This window comes from Aplidium turbinatum, chromosome 2 (assembly GCF_918807975.1).
Source record: "Aplidium turbinatum chromosome 2, kaAplTurb1.1, whole genome shotgun sequence".
NCBI lineage: Eukaryota > Metazoa > Chordata > Ascidiacea > Aplousobranchia > Polyclinidae > Aplidium > Aplidium turbinatum.
The window spans coordinates 41,979,589-42,006,083 of record NC_137473.1 but is presented as its reverse complement, the minus strand read 5'-3'; the positions used below and the strand labels follow the sequence as shown (position 1 = coordinate 42,006,083).

The 26,495-nt window shown below is 39.0% G+C and overlaps 1 protein-coding gene across 1 annotated transcript; it reads right to left on the bottom strand.

The window, feature by feature from the left end:
• Positions 1 to 15,309: 15,309 nt before the first annotated feature.
• Positions 15,310 to 25,188, bottom strand: LOC145764520 (dual specificity tyrosine-phosphorylation-regulated kinase 2-like). Its single transcript, XM_082576136.1, has 7 exons — positions 24,952 to 25,188; positions 23,006 to 23,155; positions 21,677 to 22,084; positions 20,712 to 20,840; positions 20,294 to 20,428; positions 18,709 to 18,834; positions 15,310 to 18,609 (listed from the first exon to the last, which is right to left on the bottom strand). Exons 1-7 carry the CDS (start codon positions 25,120 to 25,122, stop codon positions 17,959 to 17,961), a joined length of 1,770 nt encoding a protein of 589 aa, XP_082432262.1. The 5' UTR covers positions 25,123 to 25,188; the 3' UTR covers positions 15,310 to 17,958.
• Between the last annotated feature and the right edge of the window lie 1,307 nt (positions 25,189 to 26,495).

The following is a 26,495-nucleotide window of genomic DNA, read 5'->3' as shown; positions in this document are numbered from 1 at the left end:
TTGATAACTTTTTTAAATTGGGTTGTGCATCAATAAAATAATTTAAATTTATGATTCAGCAAATATTTTGACAACCAATCAGTTTTCACTCTCATCGTTAAAACTACAGTAATCTGTTTTCATATATTGGACAAAAGCATTTAAGAAAAAGAGGAAGTTGCACCTACAAACGTCTGTTGGATTCGCCCATGAAGCAAGAGAAGGATCCGCAAAAGATACAAACTGATTTATATAGCCTACTGTAAGTTCAACAAGATCAAAATCATCAACAAGATTATTTAATTTGTGATATGTGGAATAAACTACTTACAATGGCGTGTTGCCGCGGTATCGAACTGTTCCATATTGGTTTACCCCGATGTATATGTTGTCATTGATAGCGAAGTCGGACGATACGTTTGCGACCCACTGTAGCACAACCTGGAAGTCATCTTGAGCAATTGTTCGAGAACCATCAAGAAGAAAGATAAGATCTATTGTTTCAGGACATTCTAAAATATTAGTGCATGAGTTGGATGAGAAATTGTTTGCTCTTACAATGCAACAATTCAAACTCGTAGTCGGCGCAGAGTTTGTTTTCACTCCCTTGCTTTTGTATCCATCCTTATATAACATGCAATGTAGCAAAGACATAGTTTTTGTACCTTTTATTACCTATGTCAGTAGTTCTCAAATTTGTTTTGTTGCGATGCCTTTGGAAACTGGACTTGCAAAACACCCAGGGATAGGAATTTTCGTATTTTTTATTTTATTTTATTTGCTTGTGTCTCCAGTCATTTGTCTCACAGTGAAGTGAACTAGATTTAACTGTGGGCTTGTTAATCATACTCAATTGCTGCAGTTTTGTAGTATTGAATTTAAATGCACATATCAGGGAATTATAATATCCACAAGCATTTTATTATCGCAATTGAGGTTAGATACGAAACGGCATCATTGTGCGCCCTTGGAAAATTGAAATAACGCAAGAGGGGTCGCGATGCACAGTTCAAGAACCTCTGACCTATATCAACCCTTAAAGTTTCCTCGCTCCAAGTTTTTCCATTGTTTGGAGAATGATAGCAACTTCCTAATGTGAGATACGTGGAAGGACATCTGTTTCCTTCGTTGGGGGTACACAGAAGAACGTCAGCTTCAAAAGGGTTCTGATGAAATAATAAAATTAATGATGAGTCTTTTTGAAGTATCGGTATATTCTGAGAAACAACTAAACTTTTGTGGTCTCCTCCAATTGTTCTGTTTACTTGATCAATTGCGTAACAGTCACATTTATTTTATGTTATGACGGACATTTGTTATGATTCAACTTGCTTCGTCAATAACACACTGCTCAAAAATAAAACAGTCTCAAAAAAAACTCACAGGTGAATCTCTTTCTTTAGAGATATGCAAGCCTATCGCATCTCTGTTGGCGATCCTAAAAGGATATTTTTGTAAATCCACCGGCGGAGGGCGTGTTTGAGTGCAATTTTGATTTGAATCGTCAAAATCCACAGGGCACGAATGTAAATCACCGGAGGCGCTGTTTTCGCTGTACTGGGGTTGCAAGACAGGAGCAGTTGCAAATGACGTGTCAGATGGCTGTCTAGACTTTGGAGACCCGATCAAGGCTCTGCACAACAAAACAAAAAGTTTCAAAAACGCTTCTAAACCTTTATAGCAAACTCACAAAGTAAAATAAGAAAAAATTGCTACCTTCTGCTTTGTATCACTTTTCCCACACGACTGAAAATCGCTTATTATGAGACTTTTAATTAACGCTATTTTTCAGTAGTTAGTTATAAGCATGACATTGATTAAAACAGCATAATTATTAATAGTATAAAATTTCATGATTGTTACCAATAGTTGCACAACATTTTGAAGTGCAATCCTGCAACAATTGGACTGAATTAAGTTTAGAACACAAAAAATGATACAAACACATGAGACGTTTTTAAAGCTCGTAAAACACTCTAACGTTCAGACAATTTCTCAATAGAACATACGAGACTTGACTGTCCGAGGCATTGAAGATTGCTGTCATTTTGAAACTGTATCCAAAGAAGTCTGGTGTGGTCAAGTTCACGTTCGGATTGAATACAAATTTGACGTTTGCTGTTTCAACGTTGAAAGCTCCGACTGAAGTGGTCCACAGAAGGGTCACAAAAAAGAAAAATTGATGCATCACTATCTTCAACAATAAAATGGTGGATAAAAAAATGAGAGACGTATTTCTAAGTTTAGTTACTACCTTTGCAAAAATAAAACGTTTCAAAAAGCATTAATTTGAAATTGAGATTAATTGACTTCACACATTTTGTTCTATCGCTGTAGGCCTTCCGGTTACCCTTTTTTGGCATGCAATCAAATGTTTTTTACATTCCCTGACTGCTAAGCGATTCACAACAACTTCCGCCAATGATAGCCAGATTTCAGACGGGAACGACACTACTATAGTTTACTTCAAAATGTAACAACCTGTTTTAGCCTGATGCTGCGAGTTCTCTGTGGTAATAGCGATTTGCACTAGCTTTCGGAACACAGTGCCCTAATTATATGCTATGACGAACAGAATAGCACATGACTAATTGACTAAGGAACAGGTCGTTATAGTTTCTACATCCGGCTCGGTGGCTTAATGGTTAGTGCGCTGCCTCTGAAGCGGTAGGGTTCGATATCTTGTCATAAGGTTCGATATCTTGTCGATATCTTGTCGGCTCTGAAGCGGCATGGGTTCGATACCTTGTCGGGTCATACCAAAGACTTTTTAAAAATGGTACTGAATCTAATTTCTGCTTGGCACTGAGCCATGGAGTGGATTCGGGTAATAATGTACTCAGTTGCGCCTCTATACGGCTGCATTGACACTGTCTGCTTTGTAAAGCGCTGTGGAGCAACGCATTCTGCGATGGATACAGCGCTATATAAAAACTAACATTATTATTATTATTATAAGCCAGTACATTGTGAAGTAAGTAACGATTATGCTGCTAAAATCGAAACTCAATTTATTGCACTATAGTTCTACAACAAACTTAAACCAATAAAAAAATTTTCATTTAACATAAAATTCTTTGAATTAATCCTCAGCAAAATGTTTTGAAGAATGCATCAAAGAGCTGAAATTTTGTGAACATTTTTTTTCTCGTTTCATTGCTGCCCTGCAGGTAAACTTTGTATGCTGGCACAGTGGCGTAGCGTGACTCATTTGATTGGAAGACCCTCCAGAGGCACAAATATTTCACTTAAACACATAGACATGAAAATTTAGCCACAGGCAATTTTTGGTTTATGACGTTCCAAATTTTACCCACTATATATGCAATAAACGCATTTGTAGTAAGCTTTGCCGTTTTCCCTTTTTTAATTAAACCTATTTGCAATAATACTGAGCTATATGCAATTTTGCAATAACTGAGAATTAGATACGCACAAGACGAAAAAGACAAAAATGAAGACATTAACAAAATTTGATCAGGGTTTCTTGATTTTCTTGAATTCGGCAAACAGCTTTGGAAACATGAATTGTATTGAAATTAGGCTACAGTTCCAGCAGTAGGCCTAGTCACGAAGATAGAGTAGGCTACCGAGCATTTCACTCTCCAAGTAGGCCTATATGCGATAAACCTTGAAAAAAAACACATTTTTTAGTCGGTGACGCAGGTTACACTGAAATTTTGGTCTATAGTCTACTGCGCAACTAGGCTTATGAACAACAAAACCATAGCTCAGTAGGCACAAAATTAGAACTTTCATTGCCAAATAGACATTTTTTCACTTGCACTCCTTCACAATTTTTTTTGGGTTTAGGTAGCCTGATTGCTGTTATCAGAACAAAAGTTTATGTCTTTTTTAACCTTGATGTAGACAAAATGATTAAGTTTATATTTTGCGCTAATGACTGACAAAGAAAAGTAGATAATACTTTATTGTTTATGTAAAAAAGCCACCATGGCCATATAAAACGATAAAAAAATTCAGGTAGGCCTATACCCATCAATAGATGCGATTGACCTGTTACAACCAGGGCCGGATTTACTAATAGGCTAGGCAGGCTGAAGCCTAGGACCTCAACGTACAGGGGCCTCGAAATTCGGTTTTGAAGTTTGTAATTCTTTTAAAAACTTGACAAGTTTAAACCCTACTTAAAGTATATATATATCAAGCTTTTCAGAGTAGAAAATTCTATACACAACTGGTTTCAACCACGTTGTAAAGAGTCATTATTACGTCGTTTGCATCATAATAAAGGCAATTATTACGCGCATTCTACTGGAAGCTTCTATGTCAGTGCTCTTCAACATTTTTGTCAACGCGGAACCCCTCATGTACTTTCGCGTTTGTCACGGAACCCCACTAAAAAAAATTTACAAATTACGAATTGCTTGGTCAGAAAATTAAATATTTCGTTATTACACTGTTACACTTCAAAAAATAATTATACATTTCAAAACATAGACAGTTATTACAAAAGTTATAAAGTCAGACATTTAATGACTCTGTTGTTGCTTATCTTTTATAATCTTTTTAAATCGTGGTTCAACGTTGTCCCAATGCGTCGTACCATTTTCTAACCTTGACAATTGAATTACATTTGGTCCGCTTCGGCGGAGGTGTCTCTGTTACAACTGAACTACAAGGCTCATTTCCGCCCACACCTTCGCTGTTGCTATTCTTTGGCTTCATATAAGAAAATATGCTATTTTGTTTCATCTGGCTTGACTAAACAATAAAAATTTGGTTAAAAACTGTTTTTACTTTATTCTCACAAAGGATCAACAGCAGCTCAAGTCTCTAATCAGTCTGCTTGTACTTCTGTGATCTTTACACCGGCTACATCCTATGACTGTGATGCAACAATAACGTTATTGTTAATAGAATAACAATGAACAGCCAGTGACGCAACAATTATAGCAATGTTTTATTCGGTTGGTGACTGCAGTCAACCCCTCGTTTAACAAACTGGCCTACTTGAAGTGTGAATGCGGTGCAGTGATGTGAAAAATCGGAATGACGCATCAGAATGCTGAAGCAAAAAATCAATTTCCCTAAATAAAACGAGGAACCCTTGCGGAACCCTTAAAACTCACGGAACCCCACTGCATGTTCCGCGGAACCCTAGGGTTCCGCGGAACCCCTGTTGAAGAGCACTGTTCTATGTTAAAGGAACGTAGTCTTCTCAGCAAAAACAGTATCGGTAGTTGACATCAGGGCTGCCACTCCTAGTGATTTTCCACGAGATCTAGTGGTTTTTGAAATAATCTAGTGGTCTAGTGGTTTTCTTGGAGAATCTAGTTTTTTTTTTAAATTTTGAGAGTGGCGGCATCAACTTTATCCCTATGCTCGACGCACTTGAAGCCAATTTAAGAAGAAGAGCTAATGTGTACAGTGACGTTGCAGAAATGTTCCTCTTTCTTGCTAATCTGAAAACAACTAAGGTAAAAATTGTACGAGACGTAGAACTTTTAAAGGAAGCGTATCCGAAAGATGTTGACCCGAAACTTATACAGATGAACTTCTACATTTTCATTTGTACGTGAGACAAACACAAAACCAAGGGCTTACCGGTACAGAAGAGCAATCTATTTCCTTGTCTCATGGAGACCTTTATGAAATTATGTGCAAGGAAAAAATTAACACTGCCTTTCCTAACGTGGAAGCAATATTAAGACTGTTTTTAAGCTTAATGGTCAGTAACTGCTCAGGAGAGAGATCTTTCTCAAGGCTCAAAAGCATCAAAAAAAAAAACTGAGATCGACAATGTCTCAAGAAGCGTTGTCCGCACTGAGCATTCTGTGCATTAAGAGTGACAAACTTAAATAGATAAATTTTGATAAACTTTTGCATGATTTTGCTTTGACGAAAGCTATAGAAAAAAAAGTGGTAACCTAGTCTTACTCTATTTAATTGCTGTAACTATTTCTTATGTCCTCGTAAATAAATTTTACAATTATTGTAACGGTTGTTTGAACAAAGAAATTAAAATTAAAAGCAAAACTGCCTTAACTAAATTTTTATTCTTTTAATTAAAATTTTGCACCCATGAATGTGGAAAAATAAAAAGAATGAAGAGTTTAATGCACTCATATTTTTAATATTAAGCAAGGACATATTGTGATGTTGTTTAGAGAGAAATTCTGAGCTCAAAAATAGGGAGGGGTTTCACAAATGGAATAGCCTAGGGCCTCTCATGGTCTAAATCCGGCCCTGGTTACAACCTTGATAAAATATTTTAGCAATACAGAAACGCATAGCCTACCTACTAGAACTCGTTTTTTCTCTCAAAATTAGTTAAGTCTGTACGTAGAAAAACAACAAACCCTTAATCCACTGATAATTTGGAACTTATTGATTTCAGCTGACAACTAAAAGATGAAAAACGAAGCTCTGATGTTTGCGTTTGTAAATACTTGGTTAGTCACAATGTTTTTAAAAATAACCTACCAACTTCATTAATGACGTATTCTTAGAATGTCACTGCTATTCCTTGTCTTGCATTCGAGTTTTTAAAACAGACAAGTTTCAAGTGCACGAGTTGCGCAATTTAAGTGACTGGTGACCCCCATACCCCTTTCCCTCCACACCCCTGATACTTCACAATTCAGAAAATTTCCAAACCAACCTTATGAAAAACGTTTGTTTTTTAATAATGAAAAAACAAAATTGATAAAAAGTCAAAATGATTTGGAGGCATGTGCCCCATAGATGCTACGCTGCTGTGCTGGCAGCCTGGCTCCTCCATTCGCTGACTACGAGCGGGAAAGGTTATTGCTATAGTTTGACCACACTGTGTAAGCGATCGTCACTTACAAGTAGCAGGGCCGTTAACGAATGTTTTGTACAAATGAAGTCTTCAGGCCTAAAAAAAAATACTGCAAAAGTATGAAAAAAGAAGGCTAGTAAAATTATCAATAAAAAGAGACAATTCCTCCCAAAAAAATGTACTTGTAGATGCAAATTTAGGCTACGGTACTGTCGTCTACTAGAGGAATAATCTAGAGCAGTGGTTCCCAACCTTTTTGTCTTGGTGAACCCCTTTAAAAATTTTCGTAGATACCGCGACCCCCACTTATATTCTTTCCTAAATGCAAGTATACTATTAACAAATAATACAACAAAAGGCAGCACTAAAAATGTTTTTCTTGCATTGATTGACAAATCAATGCGATGGTTGACCTTGTAGGTCTGCAGCTAACCGTGAAATTCGAGGTTGCGTGCTAGACAGAGCCAGTCTCATGTCGTCTTCCACGTCCATTCTATTTCTTTCCTTTGCTTTCATATGCAGAAGAGCTGAAAAACCACTTTCACTTAGATACGTCGTAGCAAAGGACAGTAATACTTGAAAAGCCAGCTTAGAAGTCTGTGGGTATGAATCATACAATTCACACCAAAATTGAGAGATGACTTTTCATGGTAGAGAATGCGAGCAGATGAGTTATTCTTAAGATTAAAATATTGATCTTGTATTTCATCAGAAATGCCACTTGCATCCAGAGAAACGGAAAATGGATTTTGAACAAGTACAGCTTCTTGCTCTGCGAGTTCTGGAAAGTAACGTTGGAACTCGGACTCCATGGTCTGCAGGTGTGCCACAATCAATCTTTTTAAATCTTCGAACTCTTCACCCGTTGCTTCGATGCAAGAAACACTGGACAATTTTTTGTTTGTTTGTTTATCTTTATCCTGCATTGCGGGAAAGCGGACTTGAGCGCTTTGCATCGGTGTACGCCTTCCGACATACACCTGACCCACGCTGCAGCCGACGGCAATGTCTGTTTCCGGTTGTCTACTCTACTTATGACTTAAATTTGGTACTACCCATTACTCGAAATCGATCACTGGGTAGAGGCAATTATCGTAAAGTTTCTTGCCCAGAGAAACAACAGCAAGTGCGGGTGGCTGGAGTCGAACATGCAGGCTCTCGACTGCGAGCCCAACGCGCTAACCACTCGGCCACGGCTGCCGACACTCGGCCACGGCTACCGACACTCGGCCACTGTCAAACATCGCAATGTTCCCAATATGCACTTTTCGCTGCCAGTTTTTCAATTTTGAGACAAATGTCTTGACATTATCATTGAGTTGTATAATATTTGTGTCTTTCCCTTGAAGTTTCAGATTTAGACAGTTCAATTTTTCAAATATGTCCGCCAAATAAGCCAGGCAATTCATCCACTTATCATCATCAAAGTACGACAAAAATTCACTTTTATTTTTAAATTCTAAACATCCCTGAATTTTATTTTTCATCTCATAAACGCGATTAAGAACGCTTCCTTTGGAGAGCCAACGAACAGATGTGTGGAAAAGCAACGTTTCGTGTGTTGAGGTCATATCCTTGCAAAATTCTTTGAACTGACGTGAGCTGAGATCTCCTGCTTTGATAAAATTTACGATTTTCACCACAGAATTCTATACATCTTTTGGTTGAGCTGGTAATGTTTTGCTGGCAAGCGCATGCATATTGTCACAATCAATGTGCAAGGCCTCGCGTCGGGCTGCTTTGCGCCTTGACAGAATGTGCTCTTTTCATTATGGAATTTTGAGCGATGTGTTATTATCGGTTATGACCTGAAGTAACCTTGGATTGCGAATCTTTGTTATGTAACGTAGTTCTGGACCATTCTGTAAGATGCGAACCTCGTACATTCTGTTGTTTTCTCAATCACCAATTATCGTTTGTCATGATGTCACAAGGATGTTTACCAATGGATCTCTGATTGCGAAATCGTTATTATGTAAGAGTTCTCTACCCTACGTGACCTTCTTTAGACTTCTTTAAGCTTCTGCTTGTTGACATTTATTGCAACTTGATAGAACAATGTGACATTACGTAACCTTCTCGATGTTACTAGACCGAAACAACTGTCTATAAATAGTGGTGTAGTTTGCGTAATGATTTTTTATTGAGTTGATTATGTGATTATGGGAGTTGTATTATGACGAGTTAATTATGAGAGTTGTGTTATGAGTTGTGAATTGGTAGTTGGTGCAGAAATTATTGTTGATTGAGAGTTGAAGTAATCGAATACAAGTAGATGAGAATTGGTGCTGATATAAATTGTGTTCGAAATTAGAGTTATTTGAGAAGCCGTTCGTTAAAGTCCTTCAAGAAGTTAGATTATCATTTCACTAGTGGAACCATTCGACATTTAATTGACTGCTTTTCGGTTATACCCATTAAACTACGTCATTGAACCTTTCCAAGTCTTTTTCCTGGTAAGAGATAGAAAGAAATCGTGACACATATCTATAAATGAAACAGTCGTTCCTTTTGCTTCAGGTGCAAGCCCCTTAACTTGTTTTTGAAAGCCAGACTGCGATCCCAACATAGAAGGGGCGCCATCGGTACAAACTCCACAAACATTTGTCCATTGAAGTTGGGCAGATTCAAAAAAAGTTGTCATCTTATTCATAACATCTGCACATTTTGTAGTAGTTTCCAGCTCACTGCAGAAAAGAAACTCCTCTTTGAAGTCACCGGAATTGATATACCTGACAAAAAACGAGAAGCTAAACATATGATCTAACACCTGTTGTCTCGTCTACCTGAAATGAAAACATCGGAGAAGCCTTGATCTCCTGTATCACTTGCACTGTTACACCTTTGGACATATCCGATATGCGTCTTTTCATGGTATTGTTAGAAAGAGAGATTTGTTTTCTTTTGCCGCACATGCATCCCCGAGAACCAGCTTCACCGTTTTTAACAAGCATGGCTTCACAAGTGTTTCCCCAATAGGCAATAGTGCGAGGTTTCTTTTCTTTGGAAATTTCCAGTGCGACATCATAGGGCACATTTGCCTGATGACAGTTTCCAGTAGCGTCAAGCCGTTGCCGCTTGAGACCAGCTTCATGGCGTTTAAAGAATGTTGCGTCCTTTTTAGCATGTTGAGGGTGTTTGGTTTCTAAATGGCGTTTCAATTTTGATGGTTTCAATGATTCTGCGCTAAGAACAACGTTGCAGAGAACACACTGTGGCTTCTCAACACCATTGGTCAATAAAGAAGTAAAGCCAAGGTTAATGTACAGACTCTTTAGCGTATTTTCGTTTTTTCTCAATGGAACGATGCTCCCTTTAACTATTTTTTAGCAATCTCGAGTATCTCGAGTTTTTAGCAATCTCGACCATTGACTGATCTCTGTTGTCTAATAAATATACAAGGCTACTTCGTTAATAGAGTTAGTCCTGCACAGTATGCGTCCACTGTGATGTAATAAACGTGACTGTAGGACCTACAGTCACGCTTATTACATCACAGTGGACGCATACTGATGCAATAATGTTGTGCTACAAGCAATCCGAATGAAATGGCTAACGGACCGTTACCTCGTCCTACCGTTACGACCTACTTACATTTACTTTTGTTGTTGCATGAGCAACAGCTTCGCGACACCCTATAAAATGCTCTGCGACCTCCAGGTTGGGAACCACTGAGCTAGAATGAACATTTTTCTCAAGGCCCCGTCCTCCTGGAAAAAGTCCGGAGCTTTAACATCATTTCAAGCTTTGGTTTAAACACACCCCATGAGCTCCCTGTCAACGTCATTGGTAGTGAGAATACACGAATTGAGTTTAACTATTTAGGCTACCTTAGAAGTTGCTGAATTTTTTTAAAACGATCAATAGGAATATCGGCGTAAACTTGTACCAACCTTGGTGAGAATGTAAACTATAGACATTTTTTTACGCACTTCCTATTTTGCAAAAAAATAATATAGCAGCAAGCGGAGGCCAGTGTGCTTTTTGATTAAACCTGGTATTAAAACCTAGTTAGCCTACGCCACTGGCAGCAAAATGATATCGTAGCTTGCATATTGTTTTAAAGATTCTAAGTAAGTAACCTGCATCAGCCAACAAGACAGAATTCAACAAGTGTAACTTTCTATGGTTTAACTTTAAACTAAAGTTTACTGGTCAGACAGCTCATTTTTAAAACTTCAACCCACTTTTCTACTATAAAAAGAACGTACACGTTCACCAAAGCTGGGCAATGTGACTAATCTGCCCAAGATTTTGCTTCATCTTTGAGGTGTGCCACTGGGCGCATTGAGAATAGCACATACGCACATCCGAAAATAAATGATTTCGTCACCAATTATGTTGCAACAAACCTGCAGTTGTTTCCGAGAAGACAAAAGGAATGTTTACTGTACAATAACAATGCAATGTTCAACCAATCACATGCTGGTCATAGATAACAAAAATTACAAAGCCATTCTTCTACGCATATAGCTTACATGAGAACCAGTAAATGCGACGTTGTTTAGGCAGACTTGTGAAAAAATTCAAACGAGTTTGTGTATTAGAGCAGTTTGTGACCAAAGCTTAAGATAGGGGTTGGTTTTTAAAAAAGCTTGTTGTTTTTGTCTAAATTGATTAATGTAAAAAAACACGCTTACGGCGTTATTCTACAGTACAGTAATACCGGGAGCCTATGACGCGAATAGGCTACCGTAAAAAATGTAAAACAATGTGGTGAGTGGCGTTGCCAACCAATTGGATATTGCAGACATATCCAAGGGAGACGTGGGTTGTGGAAGCGGCAGAATACAGCTACTCGTAGACCTATTTTCTTGGTTTTCTTGTAAATCGCTTTTTTCTGTGACAACACACATAATATACAAATTAAGAATAGACAATTTTATGAAGTAGGCTAATGTCGAAATTCAAAAACTAAAACAGAGATTAGGCTACTTTCATTAAAATAAGAAGGCACTACCGGGTCTTAGGCAGTGTTGTACGCGTCATTGAAATAATTTGACGGCGTCAGCGTCAGCGCGAATTGCCTAAAAACTTTACGGCGTAAAGGACTGCGTAAGCTCTTAAAGAAATTGACGGCGTCAGCGTCAGCGCTAATTTCTAGCGCTATTGCCAGCGTCTCATAAAACGGAATATTTCAACCAAGTTCAGGCTAACAATAGCTATAGTATAAATAAAGAGCAGGTATTATGTTTTGGGACTGTATTGTAATTAGCTGCTCAGCCTATTAGTTATTTCCTTGCAGAAAAACAAGCATTTCAAAACGTTTGTCTGACAATCTGCTGCGTTTGGGACGCATATTCAGGGGCGCCGGAGCGATTTTTGACTGGATGGGCAGGAGTATGAAAAAAGGGCACTTTTGTTGCTGAAAGGCCAATTTTTTTTGTAAGTTTTAAGATAAGATATAGCGATAATGCTCATCTATCAGCTCATTATCGAGTAATGATACAAGTGTCCGCTATACAAAGAACAATGGCACGGAAGGAGATCATGCTATTTTATAATGATGTAATATAACTTACTGTGATGGAGAATTTTGTGTCGTGAATATTATTTTGAGGCAAAAATAGAACCTTATAATTAGGCTAAAAGCGAATAGCATAAATTGTTATATTGCAAAGTGTGCAGTAGCTTACATGACCTTAAAAGGGCACCATTGCCCCCTCTTCCCTCCCCATCCACAGAAATTTGAGGGCAAGGGGGCATCCGCTCCCCCTGCTCCCCCCCCGCTTCCGGCGCCCCTGCGCATATTGTCCTTTCCAAGTGAAAACATGCGTTCCACAGCAGCGCTGGTTGGTATTGGTGTGTTGTATTTCAAAAACAAGTTGCAAACGTTTAGTCGGAAAGGTATCACTGTTCCAAGCGTGCTGTGATAGTTTAACACGTATAAATCTTTTAACGAGGTCCACTGCACCAACATCGCTTTTTTCAGGGGCATAGAGCTCTTGAAATAAAGTATATTCAACGTCCGCGATGCCATTCATGGATTTTTCGCTTTCTGTCTCTGATCCCTCGTTCTCAATACATGGGTGATCACTAGGGCAAGTTTTTGTTGCACTAAAAACATGAGAAAGTTGCACTTAATTTTAACAAAAGTTGCAGTAAAAAGTTGCATTTATTTATTTACCTTTTTACCATTCATTTACTTCGAAAGACTAGACACAACCTGTTTCCGTTTATGCGGGCTTGGCCAAAAGCCAAGTCATACTTTCACTTCTAATTTAGTTCGGGCGCTGTCGTGCTTGGCTGAGGTTGTTGAACTTCTAGCTTGCAAGCAAACTGTTGCGTCATAGATAACATTGAGATGCAGCTAATCCATCACATAGCTTTTGTTGTGCAAATCAAAGAGAATAGAACCTTACTGTACTAGAAACAGTTTTATAGCATGTTTTTTAAATCACTCCTTTACATTTTGCTCAATAGGCTACTTGATAAAAGTTGCAGTAAAAAGTTGCATGAAAAATAGAAAAAAGTTGCAAAAAGTTGCAATATAAAATTCCTACAAACAGCTTAAAACATCATACTACATAAATTCTGAGTATTTAGGAAGCTGCCGGAAGCTGTAAAAAAAAGTTGCAAAAGTTGCAAAAACTTGCCCTAGTGATCACCATTTGGAGAACTTCTTCCGCATGTATTCCAGGGAGCCATTCCAACCAACGCAAAAGCCGGTAATTCGGATGAGTCGCGCTGGCCAGAATACATTGTGAAACGAGATTTTCCATGAAAACAAAAAATGACGCTTAGCGCTTGACGCTTAAAATCGGCAAAATAGTTGACGGCGCTATCACTTCCGTCAACTGAAAAATAAATTGACGGCGCTAGCCTCAGCGTCAACAAAAAGTTGACGCCGTCAACGTACAACACTGGTCTTAGGTTGATTAAACAATTGAAAAAATGCGTAAAATGGTTAAGGCTACCCTCAGTGGGGCATAACAAGACAACCTAAAACATATCGTCAAATAGAATCGTGTTATCAAAAAGCGTATAAGTTATGAAGCTATTATTTTAAAACGTAGCCTATAAAACTGTACAAGTGTACATCTCCGATGTGATAAAATAATGTTAAATCAAACTTTTAGGAAAATACACAAAATAACTTACCTTATTCTACTGTGAGAGATAAGGGTTGGAAAATTAATTTTCTACGGCTTTTACTTAATTTATATATCGTTCTTATAATTTAATATACCATATAATATACCTTAATTTATATACATGCTCCCAAACAATATAGGCTACAGCAATGGTTTTCAACCTTTTTGGTGGAACGGAACGCAATGAAACATTCCACAAGCTCGAGGAACCCCTGTTCCATAATTTAATTGCCTTATGCAAAAAACATCGTTTAATTAATAAAATACTCATGTTCAGATTTATTTATGTACAATAAAAATACAAACTGAAAAAATTACATTTATTCTCATAAAAAATTCAATGAGAAACTTGAGCCTGGTGTTTCTTGCACAAGTCTTTAATATTGGGTCGTGTGTTTAACAGACACACACGAAGTTCATCTTCCACAAGACAGCAATTGTGCTCGTATCTTGTGCTTGATGGTTATCAGAGCTGAAAATCCAAACTCACTAAAGTAGGAGGTTGAAAACAGCTTAAGCCGCAGCGCTTTCTGAGCAATTGTAGGACATTCCTTTTCAACCAACAAGCAGAATGCATCCATATAATAATAAAATATTGTAGACTCTCGGATTTGAATGTAACTTGCGGAACCCTTAGACTTGCTGGCGGAACCCTGGTTGAAAACCATTGGGCTACAGTATGACAAAAGGTCTGGAATTAAGTTTTAACAAATTTAATCTTATATTCGCCTTTTAATTTTTGTGAGCCAATATATAGCCCACAGTCTTTTTGTTCCAAACACTTTTTATTTGACTAAAATCACCAAACTAAAAACTGGAGTCTTGAAGTTATGGTTTAGATTTTCGTTGGAAGGTAGGCCAAAGTTTCATGACCACTGCATAACTTAGGATTTTAATCATTTAATTTACTGTGCATTGCAGGTCTTACATATTTGACGTTTGTCAGGTCTTACAGTTTTAACGTTTGCGTTTTGTCGCTTCTACCTTTGCTATGTTGACGTGTATTGTTTTTGATATGATGGTCAGAAATAAAAAAACAACTGAACTCCTATTGAAACGAAACTACCAGGAATAACAATCAAGGCTTTGTCAGTCCGAGGATAAAGATTCAAAAACCAAACCAACTACAAAAGAATAATTTCAACTTACTTTCCTGTGTTTCTATTGAAGTAGGCTAATGCACCTGTCTATCCACAATTGTGTGTAGATATGTATGTGGAAACCTAATTAGACTTGTTGTAGTGGTGGCAGACCGCTAATGGTTATTCGCTATCGCTACTATCCTGATAATTTGACTTGCAGCCCTGTGAAAGTCAGTCTTTCTTGTTAGACTACGGTATTTATTATTCCTTACCGTATTGTGATTTCGCTCAAATGTGGAATCGAACCTGCATTTCGGTTCGCGATTTGACGCACCTGCCTTATTCCCGCCTTTGAATTTCTAACAACCGGCAATAGTCAATCGAACTAAACTCTCTAGAGACATTCGACCGAAAATATTTCCAACTATAAAAGTAGGCCTACTGGTTCAGTGACGTGTAATGGCAAGAACAATAATTCTCACTGTACTTGGAGGATGATCAATAGTCTATCGTCTCGAATGAATGCCGGAACTGCATGTGACTGATTACATTACATTACATGTATCGTCTATGTGGCGACTGAGAACCCAGTGAGAACAACAGTCCTTTTCGCATTGATTTTTTATGTTTTTCCACCTGCACCCTGCAGTTAAATCGATATAAAAAATAACTGATTTGGGGACTGAAAATATATCCTATCGATCGGTTGTTAGGATGATTAGACGTCACAAAGGTTCTCTGTCATGATCGAAAAAATGTTCTATCGGTGCAAAGGCAGGCCTCGCGCACACACGTTGGGTTTTGTCGTTTTTGTTACGTCATCGAACGAAATCAAAATACGTCTTGCGGAAAGCGTCATTGTGACGCAACAGGAACAAACCGAACACAGAAAATTACAAGAAATACAAAACGCACTTGAAGGTTAAAGAAATTCAGCAAAAAAAAAAAACGAACGAAACATCTGATCCGACGTCTTGAAGATTTTCCTCCAGAATGAACAGAATATTGAATCAGAGTGAGCTTCCGTTGGATGCGAAAGTGGCGTGAAATTTTAATTCACCACCGAAGTAACCATGGCGACCGACAACGCGATATGAAACATCAAAAATGAGGATTGCGTTGGAAGTTCCAGCTAATGTTTGGACAGACGTGGACGAAGCGATTCGAGACAATGATCCACAGCTTTGCGGATGCTTCATTTGCAAAAGTAATGAGCTTCCCAAAGCAATCAATGCATTGGTGTTGCTGGGATGAAGCAAGAACGATTTTGGCTGGAAACGTAAAGAAGGAACAGCTGGAAATTGAGAATCTCGCAGAACTCGTTGAGTTCAAAACGTAACTTTGGCTTGCTCGGACAAAACATAGCCAGTCCTGCCAACAAACCTAGTAATGTTTACGCGATAAAACGTAAATTTTACTTATTTTGTAAACAAGACAAACAAATATGAAATTTCACAGTGACAAAATGTAACCTAGCAACACAAGCAATAAATACGTCAAGTATGACATAACAACAAAAACAGACACCCTTAAAATGTTTACAGCGGTTCGTGTGGTAAGATCAGCGCACCACTGCAACCACAAACGAAACAGTGTATTGCCGCAATGTTCATTCATGTCACTTTGGCCAGAGTTGGCTCATCGCTATGCCATCTAAACTCAAACAGCAAATCAACCATTTTTACATTGGTTTAAGGTCTGCAAAAACAACGGTTGATTAGCTGTCTGGAAACCTAGCAAAAGTTGCCTGACGACGTTGAAACAACGTAAAAATTGTAAATTTTTATGGCTGGAATCATGAGAAACAAGGAGTGCTATTTATCACATTAACATTATTTGAATGCACCACCTTGCTTCACAAGCCCTAGCATGGCTTCTCATAACAAAGAAGCTTTAATCAAACTAACAACTCTGGCACTTGTGCACCGGGTACGGTTTCCTTTTCCTCATGACCAGAACTTCAGTCCTTTTTTACAATGATTCAACGTCTGCAGACCGGTTGCTTTGGGCTAGGTTTAAATAAAGACCGCCGACACCACAGACGTATAAATGATATTGATGTCATACGCAAGATAACATAAAACAGCCAGTGGAGTTTACAATTGTGACTCAAAAGTTGGAAATAAAACAAATGAAAGTTGTCAAAACATAAAGAAACCACAGAACAACAACACAAAGGATTGATCGAGACACGGTGACCTTTGTAAACCTAACCGTACGTGTTGGAAGGTCTCAGCCCAAACAAAAGCGAAACTATGCGCGAGCCACGGTCAGGTTGTGATGTCACAGGCTACGAGTGGCTTTCCATGGTTCAACTGGTAAAATATTACAATTTGAGTTGGAACATGTCGTATTACATCATTGTGACGTCATGTGAACAAGTAAGCAATGAAAAAATTAAGTTGATCGCATCCACATGACGTGAGGAAATTTTGAATGAATCCACGAAGAAACAATGAAAAAACATCAAGTGGTTGTTGCGAAGCATACATAAAGGATGGATGGTTGAGACTGGTGTACAAGAGCTGGTGTTTCTGATGAAAAGTTTAAAATGTCAGCATGGATAGTCTAAAAAGTTTTGAAAGCGCTTCTGAAACCGATTGACAAAAAATCAACATGAACGAACGATGCAGATATGGCTTGTGTGCGAATCCAAACACAAGGTTATGACGTTATAAGGCACATTTAAAGCGGGCCCTGGAGAATTGCAGACAATGACGTCAGCGTGTTCAATCCCTAATCCAATTTAGGGGATACAAAAGAAATGAAAGAGGCGGCGAGGAGTGCAACTAAAGCATTACCTTCCGTAAGGTGATCGCTGCGCAACAATTTCATTAACATTTGATTGAAACTTGATTGTGATTAGACTTTATATTGAGTTGAGTAGAAAAAGGTTAAAAAATTAAAGCATAGAAAGCAAAACAAGCAAAGTTACCAAAAACGATCGAACTTGTAGTAAGGCAATCAGGTGGATAAACTGCGCAGTTTTAACATTATGCAACGCAAAAACTGCCCAGTTTATTCCATGAACGATAAACTAGCCTACTATCTTTGGAAGGACAGTGCGAGTGGTCGTTGGCATGGTAACCGGTACATCTTTGTTTCCGACAGCGTTCCGGTTGTAATTGTCGTTGCCTCGATGTGGCTGCACCGTAGGCGGCTTGGGGAGTCTTCGGCGCAACCACGAGTGTCGAAGGGCTTGCGACGGAGTTAGACGGGACGCCGGGTCCCATTCAAGGCACCTTTTGAGGAAATCTATAAACAAGGGATCATCACATCCTTTAAGCGCTGTCACCCATTCGCGTTGACCAGGAGGAGACCTTAACTTTCCTCTTCTGGAGCGACCGGGGCCCAGAACTGTGGTCCCGTCTGACAACGTAGTCACCTGGCAGTAACGAGGGTTGCCCTTTGAGCTAACAAAATTTTTAGCGCGTTTTGATTGGTCGAGGAGGCGTCGCGGGGGCATCCCCAGTAGCTCGATGGAGCAAGCAAGCTGGTCACCCTCGTCTTCTCCGGGAAGCAACGGATATCCAGTCAACAGTTCAGCAAGGATGCAGCCGAAGCTCCACATGTCAATGGGCATGCCGTATCTGCCCCCTAGTATGACCTCGGGAGCGCGGTAGAAACGAGATTGAATGTAGGTGTAGACTCTCTGATGTTCGTAACAAGAGGATCCGAAGTCAATGACCTGAAACGAAACGTCCTGTTAGTCTATGTTATTGCAAAGAACCCGGCAACAAGCAGTTAGGGTCGTTCAATCAACACCGTCAGAAGGTGTCAAACCAACCTTGATTCCGCTTCTTCCTTGTTGCTTTAAGAGGATGTTTTCCGGCTTTAGGTCGCAATGAATGATCCTGTTCCGGTTAAGAGCTTCGAGGCACTGGAGGATGGAATGCGCAAACTTTCGTACCAACTGGAAAGAAAGTGTCCGTGTCATTGATTTGCAAACTTTATAAACGTTTTCGTTAAAACTTACTCCACGAACGAAATAATAAGATATGCGATCAATGGAAACAAACTTTCAAGTCGTGCATGTCATAGGAAACAACATCTAGTTAATAACAATGTATCGTTTGCGACTTGCGAGGTAATTTCACCTTTGCATGGCAAGTTATAGTTCAATGCCAATCAAGACCTTGGGATATGACGCCTCAAACTACAACTGGCATTTGAGGATGTACATTGTACACGGAATGGGCAAAAAAGCGAAATTGAAAATTGTTTTAAAATGCTCACATATGAGCATTTTTCGAGATTTTTCTTTTGTGTGGGATTTTTTTATCATGATGCCACGTATGATGTATCAAGCCAAATTGGCAGCTTTTCTAAAATTACATAAACACTACGAATTAAATCATATAAGCTTAGCCAAGTTAAAGGTAGACGCTGTGTAGGTTATTCTTTGACTAATACAACTGTGACAACAACTGTCTGAGAGGTTCATCTGCCATCAGTCACCCCAAGTCACCGAAGTACAGACCACAAGTACAAACAAAACCGGAAGTTGATATCATGCGGGGATGCCGGCATACAATAGTTATCAGTGACAAAACATAAAGCGCATCCAACAGAAACCGATCCTTGGATAGATAGCCAGTCCTACTCATAAACAGGCACCGGTAAGTGTAACCGACCCTTCCAGTGAGGTGTCCGATAACATCAACACAATGCGCCTGAGGTTAGCTTTGTGAGCAAGACTGCGCAAGATGATTGTTCCAACCAATTGTTGTCATCGATTTAAACAATGAAACTATGTGATGGAAATAACAGTTAAAGCTACACGATTCATGGTTTCACAGAAACTCTGCCGCATATTACCAAACATTACTGCTGGTGTACAGGGCCGGATTTAGCTGATGGGGGGGGCCCGGGGCACTTTTAGATCGGGGAGCCCCCGTGCAAAAAATTTTTTCAAGCCTACGGCGCGAAAAACCATCTCTACGTCTACAGTAGCATCAGTTCAGTACTGCACAGCATTTTGCAGAAACTTTAAAGGCCAAAAGGAAAAAATAACACAAAATCACATTTTTTCCACATAGGGGGGCCCTTCAAAAGTCGGGGGGCCCGGGGCAACTGCCCCCTCTGCCCCCTCCTAAATCCGGGCCTGCTGGTGTAACAAACCTACGCATTATTCACATTTTGGTCACGTCAGATCAATGAACTTCAAACTACGAAAGTGACAAATTGTCAGATTACATTACGTGACTACACGTAGGACAGAAACATTTTGTATACTTACAAAGGGGGTGAGATACCCCAGAGATGAAAGCTCTAATCCCTAAATGTTTTAGTAGTTACCACTCCATTTTTCTAACCTTTCCTGTTTCCATAATATTCAGTAAAAAAACGCCACCCTTACAAAGACTACCGACCTGCAACGAAAATCCTTGAAACTTGTTTTTCTTTATGAGCTCATAGAGGTTGATGCTAAGAAGTTCGAAGGTCATGCAGATGTGATTGCGAAAGGTAAAGCTTTCTAGCATATGGATGATGTTCATTGTGTTGTCCTGGAAGAAGAGTGGACAACGTTTCAATAAAAATGAAATAAACGATATGTTCTGATACAAGAATGGGTGAGTGAGAGGCTTCAAATAAGAACACAGCATGTTTAGAATCACAACTTTTGCACTGACTTTTGAAGAAGATGCTCGTTTAATATAGCACATTATATACTGCACACAGGTAACTGCTACATTAAATGATAACGTTTCTATAAGTAATAAAGCGAATTCTCGTTTTCCCAGATTTGAAGGACGAAAAACAAGCACTTATTATGAAAGGGAGAGAAACCTTGTCTTGCTTTCTGAGGTGTTCCAATATGCGGATCTCTTCCGCCGCCTGCCTGTGGAATCGTTTCTCGTTCCTGACAATCTTCAAGGCGACGTGCTGCTGCATTTTGTGGTCGTACGCTTTCACTACCTGAAGAGACTTAAAACATTAATATCAAGCGCTCCCCTGGGTCTTGTTGTGACAGCCGAGATCTGGTCAGTAGTTCTATTCGTTCATACAACGCTTATCAATGCCAAAAACGATAGAAGGAAGCCCCGTACACGGCGATACTTTTACAAATGTGATGTCAGCTGATTTGTTTTCTAATGCTACAAACTATATCATACAGCAAGAGATACAAGTTCATACAACCTCTCTTAACCATTGACAAAAAAGAAAAGGTTAGGTGTACTAACAATTAAATGTTTGATGCCTTTGTCGATGCATGGCCTTTAGAGTTACGGCTAACTATGTCACATTTTGTGAGCAATTTCTAAGAGGACTACTTTTATTTTCCTGATCTTTTTAAAAGTAAAGAGTTGTAGTGTTTGTCGAGGTTACTAACAGTTCGGAAAACTTGTTGGAACTGCCAGTAGTCTCAACAAACACCACAGTTCTTTACTTTTGAAAATAACAAGAAAATATAAGTAGACCTTTAAGAAATTGCTCACAAAACGTGGCATAGCTACTAGCTAGCCATAACTCTAAAGGCGATGGTCGATGTAACTTCCAGCACAAGCTGACATATTGATAATTTATTGCTGGCAGGATGAATGCAGCGCTATTTAAAACCATACATTATTATTATTATTACAAGCCAAATAACCAAAGTTTAAGCTTGTTTGAAATAGTCCTACACTATTGACCAAGTGGCCTACCAATCATCTTTCTTACAGTGTTACCAAGATACCTCGAGCGCAGGAAAAAATGAATAGACAAAAGAGAGGCAAGTTTAAGATAGTTCTGACGACAAAAAGGAAACTTACTTGTCCAAAGCTTCCCTTCCCAATTACTTTGAGAACTTCATAGCGATAGGCGATGTGGTCATGTGACACGGTTATATAGGAGCACTGAGCATCGTCGTACCCATTGTTGTTGCTTCCCCCCACCACTCCTGGCCGCTTCTTGGCAGTGGCTCCAGCAAAGTATATTTCAGGATAGTTAAAAACCTCGTGATGCTCGTATGATGTCAGTTTATGCATGAATTGCTTCATCGCAGTCTCAGGCGACAGAAACTTGCAAGCGGAATCGCGGTCGCCTTTCGACTTGGCAGAGTCTCCGGTCCGGGTGGACAGTGCATCGTTGTTACCAGAGCTGGGGCCTTTCTGGGTCGTCGTCCCACGCCGGGCGGGGGATCCATACTGCTGCGTGCCTCCGTAACCTCCTTCTTTAGACTAAAAAAAGAAGAGAAAATCTGAATCAATGCATTTCGATGTATGGACAAGTTAACGTGGAGTATAAAGTACTAAGTACAAGACATATGACAAGTTTTGCAAAACAACCATATAGCGCGACAATCCTTTAACGTGACAGTCACTTCCGTGTTAGTACTTTGCAACTTTGCTTTCTTAAATACTGTACTACGCTAAATCTGCTTCTCAACACAAAACAACTCAAACCGTTTGTATGACACTACAACGTGTCAGAGCCTCTCTGCTTCTTTTGTTTTAAAAAAAAAGCTTTATTTAAGAAAGAACGACTGTTCATTGTTCAATAGTAGCAAAGATTAATTTCGCTTTGCATAACAATACGCGAACGAGTGCTGAGCAATTAATATCTAAGCTAATATCAGTTTAATAATCAAAAAAGCCTTGTTTTGAAAAAAAGCTCTTTTATGCTCTAAAAAAGCCCGACTGAATCGCGAAAAAAATTGACGTCATTAATTTTGCTTTAGTTATTTTGTTTTTTGTCTCAAAAAGAATCGAGCTGGTAATTGACGCGTTAAAAGCTGCCAAGCTACGGTGTTTCTCGGCAGTCGAGTGTAGCAAAAATTGACAGCGATAGTCGTGGTGCTGGTGCAGCGTGAACATTTCTATGCATCACTGAGCTTAATCAGCTATAAGCGGTGCCGCATTACGTCCGTCTGTCCGCAGACGTTGAATCATTGTAAGAATGACCGATCTCACTGTCCGGGAAGCTTCATAAAATAAAACAAATCTAAATCTGCGGAACCTCAATGGACACAAGCCATTGACGTTACCCAATTTCATAAGTGTATGGTTTAATAAAGTGCACTCTCTACCAAGATCCGAAATAAATCTTTAATATAAACTGATGGGGCAATGATCTAATTCAGCTTTAGGAGTGATGCTGACCTGTCTGTCCTTGACCGAAGGGAGAGATGATCTCCTCTTGTAGCTGCCGGAGGAAGGAGCAGAAAGGTTCTTCTTGGATGCTGGCACTGTTGTTATGGTGTGACGGTTGCTTCCCACGTCACCATGGCGACCTTCCAACAATTGTTGGACCTGAAAAAAAAATTGAGTTCTAAAAAAATTAAATAAAATGGAAGCAATGTCAATGCATGCTATGACGTTGCATTTTGAAACAAGGATAGTATATTAAAGTTTATTTCAGAATGTGAGAAAAGTTGAAATATCACTCAGTGTTGCATTAAAGTTGAAATTAAACAAACGAGATGACATCAACATTCAACATGATCAATGAAAATGTTTTTTTCAATCCTTTTCGAAAATATTGCGATGACAATTACGTAACCAGTGCTGAAGCAACTAATGTTCACAAACAGGGTTGGCGAGCTTGCAATATCCGTGGAGTGTTGAACGTTTGCTAGTTTTCAAGTTCATTCGTACGTTCCGAAGCTTTCATGAATGTTTTACTCATTAAACATTTATTTAGAAATTTTTTTCGAGATGAAAGATACTTTTATTGCGTCACTTCGATAGCATTAACCTCCCCTTTACTTTCATACTTAACAACTGTATGACGTAAGTTCTTAAAATTTTGGCATTCGTGTGACAGGCCATCGAGTTGCTTATCAACGGAACAAGTCATGACGTCATGTTGAGGTGTCGCAGACCAAACAGGCCCGCAAAACTTTCACACATGGCCCTCACATTCACAATAGTTGCTTGATAATGATATTGATGTATAATCACAAACGAAGTTGCCAATATTAAAACAATTTTCAGTTATCAGTCACTTAATTATATCGTTGATGGCAGATAACGCCGGTGGTTGGAAGAATAAGGATCAAATCACAAACAAGATGAAGCAAACCAATGAGAAAAATGGCGGGTCAACTTCGCGAAGGCCATCACAGGTTAACTTTCAAGTACGATTAAACAACACATTTTAATCACTATTTTTAAATACAGCGATGACAGTTTCGTTCGTGTTTCCGTTACTGAAGCAGACTTCTATAATGTGAGAAACTAGCAGGAAGAAGCCCCAACGCATGTTTTATGCTTTTTAGTTTTAGACATTTTCATTCATAATCCATTGCAAATGACTGATTCAGATTGTGAAAACCGTCGTTTGCAATCCATCACTAGCTCGTATTGTGGCGCACCCGAAAAAACACGCAACGCTTCGGTGGTCACGTTGCTGCTGAGCAGAGTCACACAGCGTTGTGAGGCATGACGTTTGGAAGCATAACCAAGTCAACAAGTGATGGTGAACAAAACATTTGCAACTTTTAAGCTCCTATCAAAAAATTTAAATTTGCATAAAGTGCAAATTATGGTTTTTTGATTTTTTTTTCTTCATATGGTTTAATTCAAAATATTGTTCCTCAAGCACACACGAACTGCAAACAAATGCATCTGTCATTATCTTTATGAATGTTTCTGTGAGGCTAAATGAGTTTAGATAAATAGTTCAGTTATTTTCAGATACTGTACAGTACAAAAATCCACCATACAAATCGTCTTACTCAGCATTTACGCACAGTCACACTTTGTTTTTGAAGATATTCATCAAATCACATAACACATCACCAGCCGACGTTTGTCATTGGCTAGCCATAACAATGAACAGAAAGGAAAATTATTGAGCTGCTCTCATCATGTTTGCTACCAACTGGTCACTACAACAAACTGGCACCCCAGACAGCAAATCAGTGTTTTTTTTGCATTGATTCAAAGTATGTAGACGTTCAATTAATGTAAAAACGACTTTGCTGTCTGGTGAAGCGCCTAGCGTCTGTGCCTGTCCAAAACAACCTTTCACAAAATGACAGCGAGGAATTGAAAGGCATAAATTCTATTAAACACGAGATATCATTTCAATAGATCGCTCTCACCTGCATTCCGTTCGTGATGTCACCGATGGCGGCGACAGGCTGGTTTCTGATTGGTGGAAGTCCGACATGATTGGATTGGTCGGTTAAGGTGGTTCTCGCATGAGGGGCTTGCCCGTACATGCTGCTAATTATATTCTTTGTTAGCATTGCCTTGTCCTTGTCGTTAACCATTCCAACATCTATTATTAATCATGTCATACCTACACCATAATTGTGTTAATTAATGTAAAAATTACGTAATCTGAAAATAAAATTGAAAAGTTGAGTAAAAAAACATCAAATTATCGCAAGAACTGTCAATTCAGCAAATATATATCTCAAAACGTAATAATGTGATGACAAGATTGTCACTGGAACATTTCCGTTCACTGCGACGATGCGTTGCATGAGGAAGCGAAAGTGGAAAGATGACATTTCCATGATTTGATTTTCACTTTGCAACGCACCAGGTAGTGGGGCTCTCTATATCGAACAATGAACCAAACGCGAACGCAACTCATGAGAGCGGCGATTCTCACAGCACGGCAACGCGAAGACAGGCGTCAACAATGCGACGAGAACAGCGAAAAGTCGAAAACAATAAACAATTATCGCTCGCCAGTGGGGTCATCGTCATAATGTCAATTGTTGTGAAACAATGATCGATGATGAACCACGCGGTGTGGTACCTGCCCCGTACCTTGTCAACACATAGTCTCGTCTGAAGACAATCAATAGCAGACAATGTCAATTGTCAACAACTTAGATGGACATAAACTCTTAGCGATAATTATGAGTTGGGAAAGAAAATTACATCAAATTTCAGTGAAGGTGTTTCTAAACTTAGAATTTTAATGATATTGAAAACGAAAATAAACGATAATACTATCATTAGCGGTTTAAATAATTATGGTTCACTAGCGTACCCACAAATGCTACCTATTATTAACCAACAATACATAATTCATTAGAAACCGCATCTGGTAGGAAATAATGTCAGCTACTTGTTCATAAATATCGAAAGTCTGATGAGAAGTGGAATTTCCTGCTGTAATTATAAATGCAACCCTATTAGCAAAACCATCGATTTACATCTGAGAATATTGACGTACCAAAAGAATGTCTCTGACTGCAGCAATAGGCAAAAACAACGAAAAACTAATCATGCTCTTCTTCATAATGAGTTGGGAAAAAACTAAAAGCTTGTCCCTCCCATGAGAGCAAATATACCTGCAAGAGAAACTGACGTCCGAGAAACACGCTTTCGGTTTCCAGTAAATGCCGTAGTTTTAATGCAATGTGCAAGCAAAAAAGGCCCAGTCTCTAAGTGAGGGGGTGACAGCTGACTCTTTCAGAGATACAAGGCTTCCCATGACCCTCTCCGGCGCTTCCCCATACAACGTACGGCAATGATGTATTTTTCTTTGCTGAAAGTATACCTTGCTTGTTGAATGAAAATGTTATTGAAATGCTACAAGCGAAGATAATAGACTTCAGATATACTGTAAATCACCCATGAAGTTCAACCATGGACTTCTATGCTGCAAGCCAACAACTGATCATTA

Coding starts and splice junctions, on each gene's coding strand:
- LOC145764520 (XM_082576136.1), bottom strand. CDS start 25,122: ATGGTTAACGACAAGGACAAGGCAATGCTAACAAAGAATATAATTAGC. Junction 18,835..20,293: donor TTCAAGGATTTTCGTTGCAG/GTCGGTAGTCTT, acceptor CTTTCTTTCCAG/TTGGTACGAAAGTTTGCGCA. Junction 18,610..18,708: donor AAGGAAGAAGCGGAATCAAG/GTTGGTTTGACA, acceptor GTTTCGTTTCAG/GTCATTGACTTCGGATCCTC.